The following is a 15854-nucleotide window of genomic DNA, read 5'->3' on the forward strand; positions in this document are numbered from 1 at the left end:
AAGTCTTTGAATGCCTAGTTTGATAGACAGATATTTGAGCTACATATTCTTGATAAATCATGAAAATAAATAAAGAACTACATATCTAGACATGTTCTTACATGCCAAGGATTCTCAAAGACCCTCTATAAAGCCCTGATGGAAGGATGCTTTATGGACTTAAGCACATGAACATTGTCTTCCACTCTAAGTTTGCCTTTGTGCGATTTAATAGCTTGATGTAAATGAGCATGATGTCATAGAGCAATTGGCACAATTGCATGAAGTAAGATTGAAAAAGTGTTTTTTTCCCAAAGAGTTGACTCATGGCACTATGGGTCCTCTATTCCAATAGATTTATGCGTATTCAATAGATTTAAGTCTACTATCATGCTTTTTCTACAATAATCTCTCAATGTCAATCCTAGATGTTGTAGCACCTATATCAATTCAAGGTGCAAAATCTATTCCATGTGCTACACCATAGAGTTTTTGATAATTGGGGTCTCTATTATTCTAATAGATCCACACAATAGTAGAGATTTAGCTCTTCATGATGAAGTAGATATGGGGGGTAGCCATTGGTGGTTAGAGCTCAAGGTTGTTGCAATGTTTGAGAATGAGACTCGCTAGTTCCATTAGTGAATAAAGTTTACCTTAGCAAGCATCTTAGCCTAATAAAGAAAAGATCCATGCAGTGAGCTTAGAATCCACAGTACTATGGATTTTGTCGATCATCCCAAGTAAGCGTCAACAGATGAGGTGTAAGCAAACATCAAGATGGTACAAAAAGCTGAATGGAAGGCCAATGTATTGAGGGTGAAGTGCATAATTCTCCTTACTCCAATATTGGTTACACATCTCATAGATTCTAAAGGTTACTCAACATCTTAAAGACTTGAGATCAATAATTCTCATATAAAAAAGAGTGACCAAAAGGACATTTGGATGCATGAAGGTTGGGATGTTAATCTTCAAGTTAGAAATTAGTCTTAGCCTTGAAATGACTTTTTATAGTGCTTTTTGTATGGAGGCTTGCACTATGTTTGGTTTTTGCTCTAGGTTACAATAATCTACTACTTTCAGCTTATTGTCTCTTTAAGCTAATCTCTATCAAACATGAATATGTATGTTTCTCATAGTCAACATAAAGCATGATCAGCTAAATCAAGAAAACTTAGGAATGTTGGTATATTATTTTTAATGGGGGGAAGTTTGCTTTGGTAATTAGACTTAGGAATGTTGGTAGATTATTTTTAATGGGGGAAAGTTTGCTTTGGTAATTAGACTGAGGAATGTTGGTTAATTATTTTTAATGGGGTGAAGTTTGCTTTGGAGATTAGATTTTCAGCTGGTTGATCAATGTATAATATGAAAAATATGTGCTTAGAGTAAAATTCATGAAACTAGACCTAGTTTATAATTTTTAAATATCATCAAGCTTCAAAGTTCCTAGTTTGTACCCTAACAAAATCACAACTAAAGCAAGCTAACATAATGTCTTGGGGCTTGAATATACAGTTTCTTTTTTTTTAAAACGGTAACGTTCATCTTATATTAAAGTAAAAAAAGTAGAAAGAAGATAAAGGGGATATACAAAAAAGGAACAGCCTCAAGAAAATGAGTTGGGAACCTTCAGTTCCAAATCTTTCCTACAAGGTTACATGTATCATTCTTTTTCCCAAAATACCATATTGCTTTTTTCGTGTCCTCTATGATGGCTGTATAGTCAGTAGTCTCCCCAAGTGCGATTTGTGAAATGCAAAGTTGTTTCTCTATCTCCACACATGGGTTATCACATGTCCTCTGATCACTTGCCAAACTTCATAATGGGGTCAGTCAACCTGCATCTGTCCCCTAGTAGTTCCATTTTCCAGATCATTTTAAAGGTAATGTGAGCTCTTGCCAGGTTGAGTCCAATCTGTTTCCACACACCCGTGATAAAGATGCAGTCCTAGAATAAATGCATGAGTCTCCTTGGCATCCTTGTAGAATAGATAAGTCGGACTTACATTCAGATTCCATTTAGTGATTCTTGACCTCATTGGCATTTTGCCCACCAAGACCCGCCAAAGAAGAAAGTTCATTTTGTATGACGGTGTGGCCTTCGACACCCTATTGAGCCGTGTGACCCATATAAGCAGTTTGTCATTTGACGTATGGAACTTCCACTATCTACTTGCAAACAGTGGGGCCTCAAGAGAAGAGTTCTCCTTAAAGTCTCTCAAGCATACTCTAGAGAATGGTTTTCCTTGACTCCAAACAAACTCTCTGAAACCCAGTTCCTCTTGAAGATATTGGCTAGTAGGCCAATCCCCCTTAATCCTGCTCAACACAAGAGTAATTACCTCACCTTCCCGTACCGTTAGCCCATATCTCCACATAATGGTCTTAGCATCTCGTCACTTTAGCCCACCAGGATCCCAAATTTGGACAAAGGTTTGAATCCCTTTCTTGAATATTCTAGCAGCTAGTCGTGGGTAGCTCTTAAGGAGAGCTGGGCCTATAATTAACGGCCAGTTAGTTAACCATATTGACCTCCCAAGGGAAGCATCACCATGGAGTGGCCTTAGTCCCCCCCACTGACAACCCTTCGATTTACCCTTCCATATTTGCACTAGCCTGGCAAGAAGTTCAGATTGGGGAATCTCAACTGCAAACTTTGATAGTATTACATCTTGCCAAGGATAGTCAATCTTTTTTGGAGCATTCAGGCTGATGAAGAATCTTGCAATTGTTGCCCATGGTTGGCTGCTACCTAGCTATAGTAGCCACTTACTGTGCACAACACGCCATTTCTTTCTTTCTCAAAAATCAACCCTAGGCCACCATGCTCCTTCGGCACTGTCATCAGCTCCCACTTCATTGAGTGCCACCTCCCCTCCCATATGAAGTTCGCAATAAGTTTGTTAATAGTCCTTAGATTTGTTTTGGAAAAAGGAATAACAGAAAGCATGTAGACCAAGGTAGATTCAAGCATATGCTTTGCAATCATAATTTGGGCTATAAGGGAGAGGGTTTTCCCCAACCATCTATCAAACTTGTCCTTTATTTTCTTGATTGCCCAGTCAAATTTGTCTTTTAAAGAAACTCCTATCCCAATTGGACACCCAAGATATCTCAAGACTTGTCCTTTTGGAATCCACTTGTATTCAAAATTAATAGTCCCCAAATATAGCTAACACTAAATTGTTTTTGTGGTGACCTTGTAGCATAACAGGGTTCACAAGGTCATCTATGACATTTACAACATGCTAGTCGATGAGGATTGAAGCAATGCATTCCATACACGTACGGTACATGCATTGAGATTATGGAGCAATCGGGATTTGTTTCCCTCTTATAGTAATCATTATTTAATGATCCAGAGGTCAACAAGTAATACGGGGTGTATCTATGGCCTTCGACTTTATAGAAGTGGGACATATTGTAAAGCATAATCATTTTTAATGATGATCTTCAACATAGCTTTGTTTTTGGATTCAACATGTGTTAGGCTTGTATTAAATCTAGTAGATGAAGGAAAAAATATGTAAATGTTAGAAAAGCTATTGATTTTCCTAGTAATTGAGCTTGAAATTTCAAAAGAGCTTCAATCAAATGAGCTTTGATGGGATATATTGGTTGTGTTGAAACTTTTTTGTTAGCTGAGATGCATGCCTTATGGGATTATTTTATCTGTTTTAAAGATGTAGCTGGGGTTACGTGAAAGTGTCCAATAAAAGAATTGAATACAAGACAAGGATGCCGACTAAGCACCACAATGGGTTTGATATTTGAACTATTTCAATGAAATTTGACATCTAAAATATTTCAATGAAATTTGACCTTAAGTTTCCATACACTTTTGACCATTGTAACTTGTTAACCAATAACCAAAGGCAAAAAAAACCATGAGGGAAGGGCCCATTCCTCATTTTTATAAATTATAGAGAGGAAGCATGCTACTTCTCCTCCCACACCCTATGTGTTCACTATTAAGATAAGTACACATATACAAGCTATGTACGTTTATATTCATATTTATGCTTATGATTCTATTTTTAACATACACTGTTTCACATTGGATTTATGATTCTATGTTTCACATACATTATTTCAATTTACATCAATTTGCTTCCATAGGTCTACTTAGCCAAGTTATGCTTGTTTTATTTGAATGTATGTATTTTACGTAAGGTAATAATCAAAGATAAAAGTGTTAAACACAAAGAACACTTGTTTCGAAGAGGCAACTACATCAAATTCCATGTTATCATGATATTTTATGTGCTTGTTCAAACGACTCTATTGTATTAAATTTTATTCTTGCATATAATCGCTCCTAGCATTTGGTCTTCAATTCTTGCAAATATAAACAAAAAATACCACCAATAATTATAGGGGAAATGAGACGTTCGTGGAGTCCATGTAGTGCCTCATCTTTCTTCTTTCGAAAGCACACCTAGCCTACCTTGCACATTGATAATTTACATAATGTTTTTCAAAGTCTTAATTATTTTAATGAAGTAAACATCTCAATCTCATAAGGCCTTTAAACCTTTAATAAGTGCAACCAAGTTTCGGATTCTATGGAAGCCCAACATTATTGCATATTAAACTATGACCAGCCTTAGATATCTTGAAATCCCCTCATGTAGCCATATTGAGCTCTAGGTTGATCCACGAGCAAGAACATTGAGCTGGGCCTGTGATGATAAGACCACCCAAGACCCATCATGAGACTTTGTTGCTCAATAAATCTAGGCACGCGCCTTGATTACGTCTATCATGTGCATTGTGAATCCTCTTGAATCTGTAACGACGAGGAGGAAGAAGAAATGAAGACTATGGAAGCCATGTAATGATGCTATGTATGCATAAATAATAAAAATTTGAGAACAAATGAATGAGCCAAAAATACGAGAAAATAGCAAATCCAGCTTGAATTGTGAATAGCAAATCCAGCTTGAATTGTGAGGCAATTCATCCCTCGTGCGCTCCAATCTCTTCTAACGTATGTGCAACCAGCGACTGACTCTCTTGCCTTCACTCACTCCAGGTACTTCCTTCGATCTCCTCTTCTCTTCGTTTATGCCTTCGCTTCATCGTATTCTCCCCTGTTGCCAATTTGTTTACTCAACTGATCACGCTCCTTTTGACTTGCAATTAACCTTTACCTCTTCCATCTAGATGCTCACGTTTGCATGGAGTGATGAGCCTCTTTGACTCCTTTTTGTCTCTCAGGTTTCCGTAATCAACGAGTGGTTGTTCTAATAAAGGGCGAAAGAATGAAACCTCAGGTAGACCCTTGCGCTTTTTGGGATGGATTTCCCCTCCATCGGGAGCGTTGTTGACTTAGAACATTGAAAATCATGTCCATAAGTTTCTAACTTGACTATTGCACTTCTTTCTTGATGGGGCAGCATGCGACGTTGAATCGAGCAGGATCCATCCTTGTGCTTGATAAGTGGTGCGCCCTCCTTCCGCTGCTTCTGTTCTTTGACTTAAGTCAGCGTGTGTCTTGCTGCTGCAACGCCTGGTGTTCTAGAAAAATGCATGCATCACTCTATTGACATGTGCTGACATAATGTATCCTTCATTCTATGCAGGGACCTCAGTTTACTTCAGTTTAGTCGTAACTTTCTTTCAGAAGTCCAAAGCACGTTCACGAACAAACCAGGAATTTATGATGCATTCTTACATCTGTTGACATCCTTCAAGGCTAAAAGGTTTGGGCACATGCACAGAGCGCCATAAAGTCTTTGCAAAGAGCAGCAACATAAATATAATTTGCCTAGTCATGGAGGAGTCCCATGCATATTAATCTTTGGACTCTACTTTCTAGTATTGATGCAGCTGAATTGGCGAGGAGAACGTACGAATTGTTTGAAGGCAATCATGATCTTGTTGTGAGATTTGACCAATTTATCTCGAATGATTGTGTGGAAGAGGCAAAGAGGAAACGTGCCGATAGTGGTCCAGTTGAGGAACTTGGGCAGATATTGGAGAAACCGAGGGAGTTTGTTGAGGCCCAAAGCACCCAAGACACCCAGAAAGTTGTCGCTGTCTCTTTATCTGAAGTATCAAAAGAGAGGAACCTGGAGACATCTGGATGCACACTAGGCACTGTTGGTGAGAGAGGAGATCATTTTAATCAGGTATTTCAACAACAAAGAAGCTATGTACAATTGAAAGCTATCAATACCTTAATAAGACTAGAATATATTCAACCTTACAAATTAAACTTTATAGAACAAGCGAAAGAAGGGAGTTTGTAGTTTGAAGAAAAAGCATGCTAGGAAGCACAGGAGTGTCTAATATGCTTGAACTAAAAGGCTTGTCAGGTAAACAAATCTTATAGTAGGCAACCTTCAGAAGGGATTTCTACAGAAGGGCCAGGAACTATTTCTTTAGAGACTGCAGCAGATGCAGTGAACAAATCTTCAAAAAGTAAGTAATTTTGTGTAATTTATGGAGATAAGAACCAATTTGCATCTTCTAGACGTACATGAGGATGACTGCAGCGGTGGCCTCTTTATTGGTGGAGAGTTCTGATTGTACATTTTCTTTATTTTCCTGTAATTCAGAGATGCAGGATTCAACCTTATCAAATGGAGGTAAAGTTTCATCACTGTAACATATTCCACTCTAACTTTGGATTTAGAGTTTGACAGCACCGTGTACGAGTGAAGAAATGGTCAATCGCCTGTTTTCCATGTTCCTTTGTGAATTGCAGGTAGGTTTTGACTTTCAATGTATTTAATCTGCTGTAGAGTATAAAGAAAGTTGTCGATCACATACCAGGCAACAGAAGATTCAAGTAAATGTTGGTGACAGAAATAGCGAGGCAAGAGACGGGGACATCACAGGATCAATAGACAAATCCCAAGATTGTATGAGGGACAGGGTTTGTGATACCCAGGCACAATGTTATCAACGAAGGTTGCGGAAAGGAAGAGATGGAAATATGGTGCTTGCATTACCATCACAGAACAGGGGGAAGAGTTGGTGTAAGTCTGTTTCAGATCTTGACCTGTCCCGAAGTGTGACCTGCACACCTAGCTACCGCCTATTGCCAATGAAGGTATTGACTTGCATTAGTTCTGTTGCAAATATTTCTACATCTGATTATTTTGTATGTTGAAAGTCGATTGTCTTTATATATATATATATATATATATATATATATATATATATACATATGTATATATTATGTCTTCAGTACATGAGAACCTCCAGCCAACTGCATCCATTGAGAGCTGAGGTACTCAATGATCATTGGGTCTGCGTTCCATCTGGTAATCAAAGCTGCTGCTTAAAGCACACAGAGAGGAATCCATATGAAGAGAAGTTGCAGCAGTGTGAAGATGAGAGGTATCTTTCTACTTGTTCTCTTTCTTTTTGTTCACCAAGCCTTTTAGTTGTGCCTTAGAAACATGATGGATTTACAAGAATATGGAATAGAAAATAAGTGCTATATAAATTTACAATCTTAGTGTTTTAAGGAGAAATTTGTATGTTCTGTCAGAGGAAACAACAATTTCCTCGTATTTTTGCTCTAGAAGCATGGCAGAATAGGAACATAGAATTACAAATAAGCAATAGATAAGTTTACAGTTTGCAGTCTTTAAGGAGAGGGATGCAACAATTTCAAGATCTTGCTTGTTCTCTTGTAACTAGGCTGAATTTGTACGATATGGATGAGACAGAGAATGCTAACATTGCTCATAGTTTTGCACAGGTGTGAACTAGATGTTCTTTTGGAGTGCATCAGAGCAGCAATCAGACGAATTGAGGAGCTGTTAATCAGGTTGGGATCTCAAGGAGAGATCTGCTTGGATGATCATTTAACAGGTGGGGCCTTTCTTGTTTAGGCCTTCATGGTAATGCTTTTGCTCTTGGAGGGGTTGAGTAATAGATATTGTGCATTTGTTTCGGTAGCTCATATCCATTTGTTAAGGACGTAGCTACTATTCTATAAATGCTGACTACCTGAAAATTATCTTCCATCTACAGCTAGTGATTGGCGCTGCTGTGAACGCCTGTATGGTGAGTTTGGGGTAGCGAGTAAAGATATGATTCAGAAAGATCCAAGTACAGCCTTGCCTGTTATATTAGACAGGCTTAAGCAGAGACAAGATGAGCTGCTCACTGCTCGGGAACACCTGGATAATTGCTGGAAAGAAATGTATTCAGACAACTACAAGAAATCTTTTAACAATGACAGTGTGCTCAACACGAATGGTACTTAACTTAATGAACATATTTGTATTCTCTTCTGGTTATTTGTTTGCAAAGACAAATGTTTTGAGAAATCTATTGATTTTAAGACAAAATTTACACAATTGCTCGGGGTTTCTTGAAATTGGTAAGTGAGGACCCTTCATTTGGTTTCTGTTTCTTGCATGGTTTTTAGTTGCTTATTCTACAACAGAAGCGCATAGCGAGATTTGCAACGGATTTTTGAATCCTCTCTGTAATGAACACTAAATTTTCTTGCTATAATATTCAGATGCCAAATCAAAGGCCAAGAAGATGTTAGTCACACAGCAGAAACAGGAAAAGAGAAGCCTGGCTCGCAAGAGGAGGGAGATCTTTAATTAGCCAGTGGAATTGCAAAACAAAGGAGACGGCTCTGTGCTGATGGTAGCTTTAGGAGAGGCTGCACCCTCTCATTTATCTGTCTGGAGAAAGCGATCATTGCCTTGGAAAGGACTTGTTGGAAATGAGCCAGGCACAAATTCTGAAAGCTCGATGAATTTGGACTTGTCATAGCTCCAGGTGAAGGCCAGGTGTTAAGCAGGCAGGTGTACTGTCTTTGGTTGAAAAAGCAGGAAGTCCTATAACCAAGGTGGTCTGTGTTGTACAGTGTTTGCTGCTGCTATGTGGATGGCTCCTGAGCTGATGATACTGGGTTCTTGTATTCAGAAGAGATCAGAACAAATAATCCTAGATATTTTTGGCGGGCTGCTCTAGCCCCAAGATATTGAAGTAATTTAGAACAATGCCTTGTAGCAAACAGCCAGCGATTGAATGGCAATCATCAAATAAATGTTCAGTGAGCCAGTTACTTTCTCTTACAGAGAAGTTCATGTGCTCTTTCTTGTGGAAAGGTTGCTTTCTGCCGTGAAAGACTGCACTTGGTGATTTAGGGTTGGGCATTGCAATCTCTATTGTAAGGTTTTTTCATATGTAGATCAGGGCCCAAGGCTTTGTGGCTCAAGTTTGTGTATTTGGCTGTGTCAGAGTAAGGTAGCTTTCTTCTGCCAGAATTTGCTTTTTATGTTTTAAGGATGAGAAGGCACACTTAATTGTATGGGATGAGAAAATATTTCGGTTCACTCTTTAAGTAATTGAAAACTTGTAAGAGAACTTGAGAGAGAAGCAAGCTTGGAGATTGTCCTTTATGCCTCTTTTTTTAATTATAATGATTGCACAAGCAAGCAGGTATTTCATGTCACTAACCATGTAGTCTAGATATCTTCCAAAACCAATTGGAGATGTGGATTTTTAGAGTGTTTTGTTAGATTAGACAAGCCTGTATCAATTGGTAGTGAATTTAAGGCTTCAACATAAAACTCGGGTAATATAACCAGATTGAGGGAAAAAAGATGAAGCAAATTAAATTAAAGTTAACAAGAATTAATTTTGAGTATCAAGTGACCATTGGTCTCCATGTTGGACATCGTTGCTAAAGATTCCGTTGTGGAAAGTACAAACCAATGTCTGCCTAGATGTTGAGAATCAAAAGCCCATTGGCAAGGGGTGTCTCCTTTGTTTAATCACTCGAGAATGAGATCATGTCCTTGTAGTTGGGGTGTAGTAGACTTGACACATTAACCAGGTGTTCATTTTTCTTGTCGGTGGATGTACATTTGTGTTCCTTGGTATATACTCTTCCGATATCGGGTTGTCTTATGACAATCACCAAGTTGTGGGTATTGATTTAATATTGATAGGGGCCTTGCCCCCTTTGCCCAGTTTTTCTTTAGTCCCTTGGTTGGCGTCTCGCCCCTTTTTGACGTGAGTAGGCCTCCATTCAATTCTCTAGTTGCAAACAGGTCAAGCAGTTTAAAAACAAAATAAAATAACTAATATAAGTCCGTTGAGGACCATTTTCCCCAAGCCCCTTGGTGCATTGCCCTCACCTTTCCATCCCCTCTCTTTCTCCTCTTTGTCCTCGGATCCTTTTCCTTTTTTCTTTTCTCGGTTCTAGTAGACAAGGTTGTGTTGACAAAGGGATAGTGATCCAAAAGGTGACCTTTTGGTCTAGCCAGAGGGCTCACATGGTAGCGCCCTCAGTTATTTGGATCTTGCTTTCCTGGGAGGACAAACAATAGGTGCATAAGAGCAGTTCATTAGGATAGCGCATGGGTGGGGCATGTTGTTCGTCTTAACCCCCGCTCAACGATCACTTCAGGATTGGGTCTAGATGAGCTTAACCTTGGAAGGTGACCACATATGGGATGTCACCATCTGTGGGGTGTGGGTTTTTCCCTTCCAACTTAGCTCCTTGGACACCACTTTGGACCTTATCGGTTTTCTTCATCCCTTGGTATCAAAAATTTAGGGTGGACGATGTGGAGACAATGCGTCGGGTAGTGAGATCTCCCATTGTATTTCATTTTCTATGCCTCCCCAAGGAGTATAGATCAAGGGCCCCACTGATCATGTTCGAGCAAGCCTTGAGGTCAGAGTTGGCAATGGCAGTGACAAAGGAGATTGCTCAACTCAAGGAGTAGCCAACTCTATCTACTAAGAAGGTACTAGAGCCAACAACAATTAAAACAACGCTCTAGGCCGAGAATTACAAGCTTCGAGGCGAGCTCGAGAAACTCCCTCAACTCCGCACTCAAAATGAGAATTTAGCAAAATGCATACAGGAGTATGAGCATCTCCAACAGCTTCTTCACTGGCTACAAGTCCCAGATGAGCATTTCTCAAAGTAGCTGCAGCCTCGAGAACCTGGTGATGGAGACTGTACAGCGGGCAAAGGCACCCAGGTTACTGCTCCGCACTCCAAAAATCAGCCTTCTATTCAAAAGGTAAAAATGTAGCAATTAGCAAAAAACAAGAGCTTGTGAGAATAGTAAAATAGTATGTTCCACCTACCAAACAAATTACATAGAAGGAGGAGTTTAAACACCGATGCTTGCCCATAGATTAGACCACTATATCACGAGCACTTCGTATTGTGTCGTATGGTCTTGAGTAAGAAAGTGCCAATGTACATAGTCAATTACATAGGCCACGAAGGATCAGTGGAGAGATATGATCTGCTCATTGAAAAAAAAAATTGTGATTACAACACACGAGCGCTATATCTTGGCTTTACAACACCAATTATGGCATGAGGCCTTACCTCCTAGATTCCTTAGACATGGCCACCCAAATCAATTAGCAGGTGATGACTCAGCTACAATATAAGTTCCTTGCCACATAGTGTTCTCTCAACCTTAGGTACTTATGTTGATAGTAGCTCGTGATGTCAATACTCCAACCGTCCAACCAAGTTATCGATGCCTGCTAGTCGCTAATCAAGCAGTCGTTTGCATGGGAGGTAATGGTCACATACTAATGGTTGGCTTATAGCAAAGCGGCTGCTAATAAAATATCAAATGACTTACCCTTGCTTAACTTGTAAATATATTAGCTCCACAAAGGCCCGTGAGTCCTCAATCAGCTCTTGAATGTATCAGTCCAGCCGAACCTTATTGAAAGGCTGATCACCATCTCTTACAAAAGCTCGATAGTTGCTTCTTAGCAGACCCTTGATGCTTACCACCATTGGCTTGCTGGCTCGCCTTACTCACCTGTGAAGTGATAGTGCATGAGGAGTCTAATAGGCTGTGTCTATGGGCAATGAAGACTACTGACAGTTGTAGCATTAGAAGACTTTTGATTGAGGCTAAAGGCAGAGAGAGAGCTAGAAGTATATGAATTGTGTCTTATCCTCGAAAGAAGAAGCTACAATCCGAGATGCTATGGCATGTATGGGAGGCTTATATAGCCATCTATGTGCTCAGGTTGAACTAGTCGGTTCGTCTTCACGTGTCGTCATATTTCCAAACGAGCACTTCCATGAAAAGTCCCTTATAGTTTGCATGCATAGATTTCATGTAATCATGAACACCATATATTTTATGAGCACCCTCTATTGTAGTTTGGATTTTTTGTTGTTACCAAGATGAAGGGGCATCAATACATTATGAATCCGTATTCAAATATCATCAATCAAGATGCTTGGGCTTCCATTACATAACATGGGCTTCAAAACCTATTTTAATGATTTTGACTTCCTAGCATATCACGGATTATCAAATGTATAAAGAAATACACCAATGTCAAGGTCCAGCATTGATGAGTGCCCATCCAATACTATCATAAAAAGCATGTGTGTGGGGGGGAGGGGGATAGTTGCATGCAAAATTGTAAATGTGTGAGTGAGTGTGTGTGTGTGGGTCAACTCGATGAGACCATATTTTATAGCAAAATGAAAACAATTTTGGTAATGGATACAAAAAAGAAACCTACTATGAAACATTACAAAAAAGAAGAGCTGTGTAGATTGTAAAAGGTTTGTAGAAAGTAGACTGTGGAAACAAGTTTGGCTCTCATAAGTCGTATTAAGCATCACTTATATTAAATAGGAGAGTCTGCATACCTGCCACCATCCAACAAGAAAAACATGGTGAGAACCCACTTAAACCTTAGTTGGGAAGACATGTGTCATAAATACCCCTCCCTTGTTATCGAGGTCACAATAAAAATTAACACACAACCAAAAACCTATCAATCTTGTTTTAATCTTATAAGATTCAAGTATATTGGAGTAACAATAAGTGTTTTTTGTGCTTTAGAGATTATAGAGGGTGAGCTTGGCAAATTTGTATCTAGGAAAGTGTAAATAACAAGTGAGGGAAAGGGGAAAAATTTTACTAGAAGAATTCATGAGAAGAAGTGTTTAAGATCATAAAGGAGGGAGGGAAGGGTGAGGTCTAGTAGAAACAGTGTAGAAGAAAATAAATAGTAAAGCCTAGTAGAAATCGTAATGAAAAAATGATGAAAAAATAAGTAATAGTAGAAAGGGAATTACGAGAAATTAAAAGAAAGAGGGAAGAATTTTTAGAATTAATAGAAAGGGGAACTAATAAAAAGGAAGGTAGTGAGGTTTAACAGTAATTAAGAGAGTGGGGCAATATCAAAGTAATAAAGAGAGGGGGGAAGGGAAAAAGTTATAAAGGAGGAAGGGGGGGATAGCGGTTATTGAAAAATTAGAAATCTAAATGACCTTAGATTGAAGGGAGAGGTTTTAGAGGAGGTGGAAATAACATAAATGAACATTACAGATTTAGCTTAGAGGGAGAAAAGTTAGAGGAGGTGGGACTTGAAAAGAAAGGGGGGGGTAGTAGGTGTATTAAGAGTAAATGAATTAATAGAAAAAATAGTAAATTCTACTTGTGAGCCATAATTTTGACAATGAAATGTAAATAAATATGATATAAAAGGCAACTTAAAGGACTACTAGAGTAAAAGCCACCTACTAGAGAAAAAAGTGAAGAATTATCAACAAAGAATCAAAGAAGGTTAGAAGGGTGTTATAAATAGAAGTAGAGGAGGGAAGGAAAATAATAGTCGAGAGGGAGAGAAGAAAAAAAAGGGGAGAATTTTTTTTGTAAGTGATATGATGAAGTATGTACAAAAGAGGTTAGAGAATGGGGAGGGGAACCATATATACTTTGTGAGAGAATAAATTAGAGAGATGTAGCATGATTTTTCTTTGAATGAGAAACTTGAGGTGATGTTCGAGGAGGAAATGCTAAAGGAGGTGCGAGCACACACAATTGAGGTTGAGAAGGGAGGTGTAAGCAGGGGGCAGTTTACACTGAAGGGTCAGGGTCATAGATAGGGTGCAACAACCACCAAACTAGAGGAAGTGAAATAGAGGGTGAGGGAGGTTCTCGAAAGGGAACACCGAGCAACAGTAACGAACTAGTCAAGAAGTTTGCAACAAAGAAAATGGAAGGTAGTTAAGAAAGCGCGAACCCAATGGTTGAACTAAGAGTAGAGAGTAAGTGCATGAGGCTGGCATCCAGCGAAGTAGTGTGAGACAAGAGACAACATAGGACTTGGGGTCAGCGAGCAGTGAACAAGAGATCCATAGAGCACAATGATGGTGTGATTATTAATAAAGAAATGAAAAGAAAATAGGGGGCATTAAGTAGAGAGGGGGGGCGAGGAATCGGGAAGTAAGTAGTAGTTAGGGGGGCCAATAAAGGCAAAGGAGACAAAATGTTAGGGGAGAGGGATAGTTTTAGGGGGGGTGGGAAAGAGAGAGAGAGAGAGAGAGAGAGAGAGAGAGAGAGAAGGGGGGTTAGTTATGTAAGAAAACAATACGTCTGTGCTCAACAGATAACAAGATCTCGTACGCAAGAGAGAAAATCAGATAGTATGGAGAATCAAAAAATTTGATTACTGTAGAACTGATACAATAGATGGCGCTGCCTCCCAACCATGCGCTCTTGTGAAAGAAGCTTCGATGGCGTGCTGGAAACAGTAGAGGATGGAGGCTAGATGCTAAGGAATCGAGGTTGCTGTAGCCAGATGATGAAATGGGCTTCACGGGCTTACTCTTATATAGCCACCAGTCGTAGTTGGTTAGACCCAATTAGGTGACCGACCCAGTCCACCCAAAACAGTCCACTGGGGGTCGGTCCTGAAATAGGCCACCGACCACACGATAGAACTGGTGCACAAAATAGAGAAACTGACCTACGCTTCTCATTCATCCCAGAGCCATCCGGGATCATCTAGGGCTCCAAACGAGCCCCACAACCCGAGAGTGGGCTGCCCCAGGAAATGCTCTCTCTACCCTCAGTGCGGTCAGTCATGGGATGCCTTCCCGCACTTGCATGTAGCCTCGTCGGCAGTGTGCCAACTCCGTCCAGCCATCAGGCCACACATGGCCCCTATCTGGTATCCAAACTAGGACCTACCGGATAACCGAGCTACTCAAATGCCTTCTCCTCATATGGGGGGCTTACAAGTAGAGTTAGCTGGTTCCCGCGTAGTTACACGAGAGTGGAGCATTGATATCTAACACCCCCCCTCAATGTCTACCTGCAAGTGAACTAACTTTTTCGGTCCAATGCCAAGTCGATGAAGATGCCTCTCCAGCAAGTCTCTTCCAAGAGCCTTCGTGAAGATGTCTGCAGCATTCTCTGTAGTCAGACAGTACACCAAGTTGACCTCTCCATCCATGATGAGCTCGCGTACAAAGTGATATTGAATCTCAATGTGTTTTGTGCGAGAGCATGGAACACAGGGTTCTTTGCAATCGCCATGCAACTTTGATTGTCACATGATAACTGCGTAGGCTTGTTCTGCACTGCACCCATGTCCCCTAAAATCCTCCTCAACCACACTACCTCGCAAGAAGCAAAGCATGCTGATTTGTACTCAGCGTCGATAGAAGAAAGAGCAACTATGGGTTGCTTCTTGCTGACCCATGACACAGCTCCAGATCCAAGTGAGAAACAATAACCTGTCACTAATCTCCTACTGTCCACATCTCCTGCCCAATCCAAGTCACAGAATCCAGTCAAGATGTTGCCCTTAGTATAGGTGATGCCATAATCAAGTGTGCCTTTGATGTATTTCAGCACCCGCATCCCTGCCCTCCAATGGTTCTCCCGGGGCTTATTGGAAAACCTGCTTAGTACACCAGTCGCAAAACTGATGTTTGGCTGCGTGTTGCACAAGTAAATCAAGTTGCCCACAAGCCTTTTATACTTCGCTTTGTCCACCAGTGGTGATGAATCCTCGTTTGAGAGCTTCACGTCAACCTCCATAGGGGTACCAACTGTCTTGCACTCAGCCATGCCAAATGCCTT

At 40.0% G+C, this 15854-nt stretch overlaps 1 protein-coding gene across 3 annotated transcripts; it reads left to right on the forward strand.

Annotated features, from left to right (window-relative positions):
- The first annotated feature begins 4947 nt into the window (after window positions 1-4947).
- LOC147903247 (paired amphipathic helix protein Sin3-like 6) lies at window positions 4948-9272 on the forward strand. 3 transcript variants are annotated; one of them, XR_015540808.1, is made up of 13 exons: window positions 4948-5020; window positions 5206-5261; window positions 5385-5431; window positions 5571-5690; window positions 5807-6119; window positions 6297-6411; window positions 6549-6578; window positions 6735-7045; window positions 7184-7335; window positions 7703-7815; window positions 7978-8205; window positions 8474-8742; window positions 8831-9272. XR_015540808.1 is itself a non-coding variant. In XM_087373012.1 (12 exons), the coding sequence occupies exons 1-12, from the start codon at window positions 4978-4980 to the stop codon at window positions 8563-8565; spliced, it is 1620 nt and encodes a 539-aa protein (XP_087229138.1). In that variant the 5' UTR covers window positions 4948-4977; the 3' UTR covers window positions 8566-9272. The 3 variants fall into 3 exon arrangements, 2 of the variants coding, with proteins under 2 accessions (XP_087229138.1, XP_087229139.1); XM_087373012.1 differs by having other exon boundaries at window positions 8474-9272; XM_087373013.1 differs by having other exon boundaries at window positions 6306-6411; window positions 8474-9272.
- The last annotated feature ends 6582 nt before the right edge of the window (window positions 9273-15854 follow it).

The sequence above is a fragment of the Dipteris shenzhenensis genome, chromosome 3, assembly GCF_047967505.1.
Source record: "Dipteris shenzhenensis isolate YYH24624 ecotype China chromosome 3, Dip_SZ_1.0, whole genome shotgun sequence".
NCBI lineage: Eukaryota > Viridiplantae > Streptophyta > Polypodiopsida > Gleicheniales > Dipteridaceae > Dipteris > Dipteris shenzhenensis.

Coding starts and splice junctions, on each gene's coding strand:
- LOC147903247 (XM_087373012.1), top strand. CDS start 4,978: ATGTGCAACCAGCGACTGACTCTCTTGCCTTCACTCACTCCAG. Junction 5,262..5,384: donor GCGAAAGAATGAAACCTCAG/GTAGACCCTTGC, acceptor TTGATGGGGCAG/CATGCGACGTTGAATCGAGC. Junction 8,206..8,473: donor CAGTGTGCTCAACACGAATG/GTACTTAACTTA, acceptor TATAATATTCAG/ATGCCAAATCAAAGGCCAAG.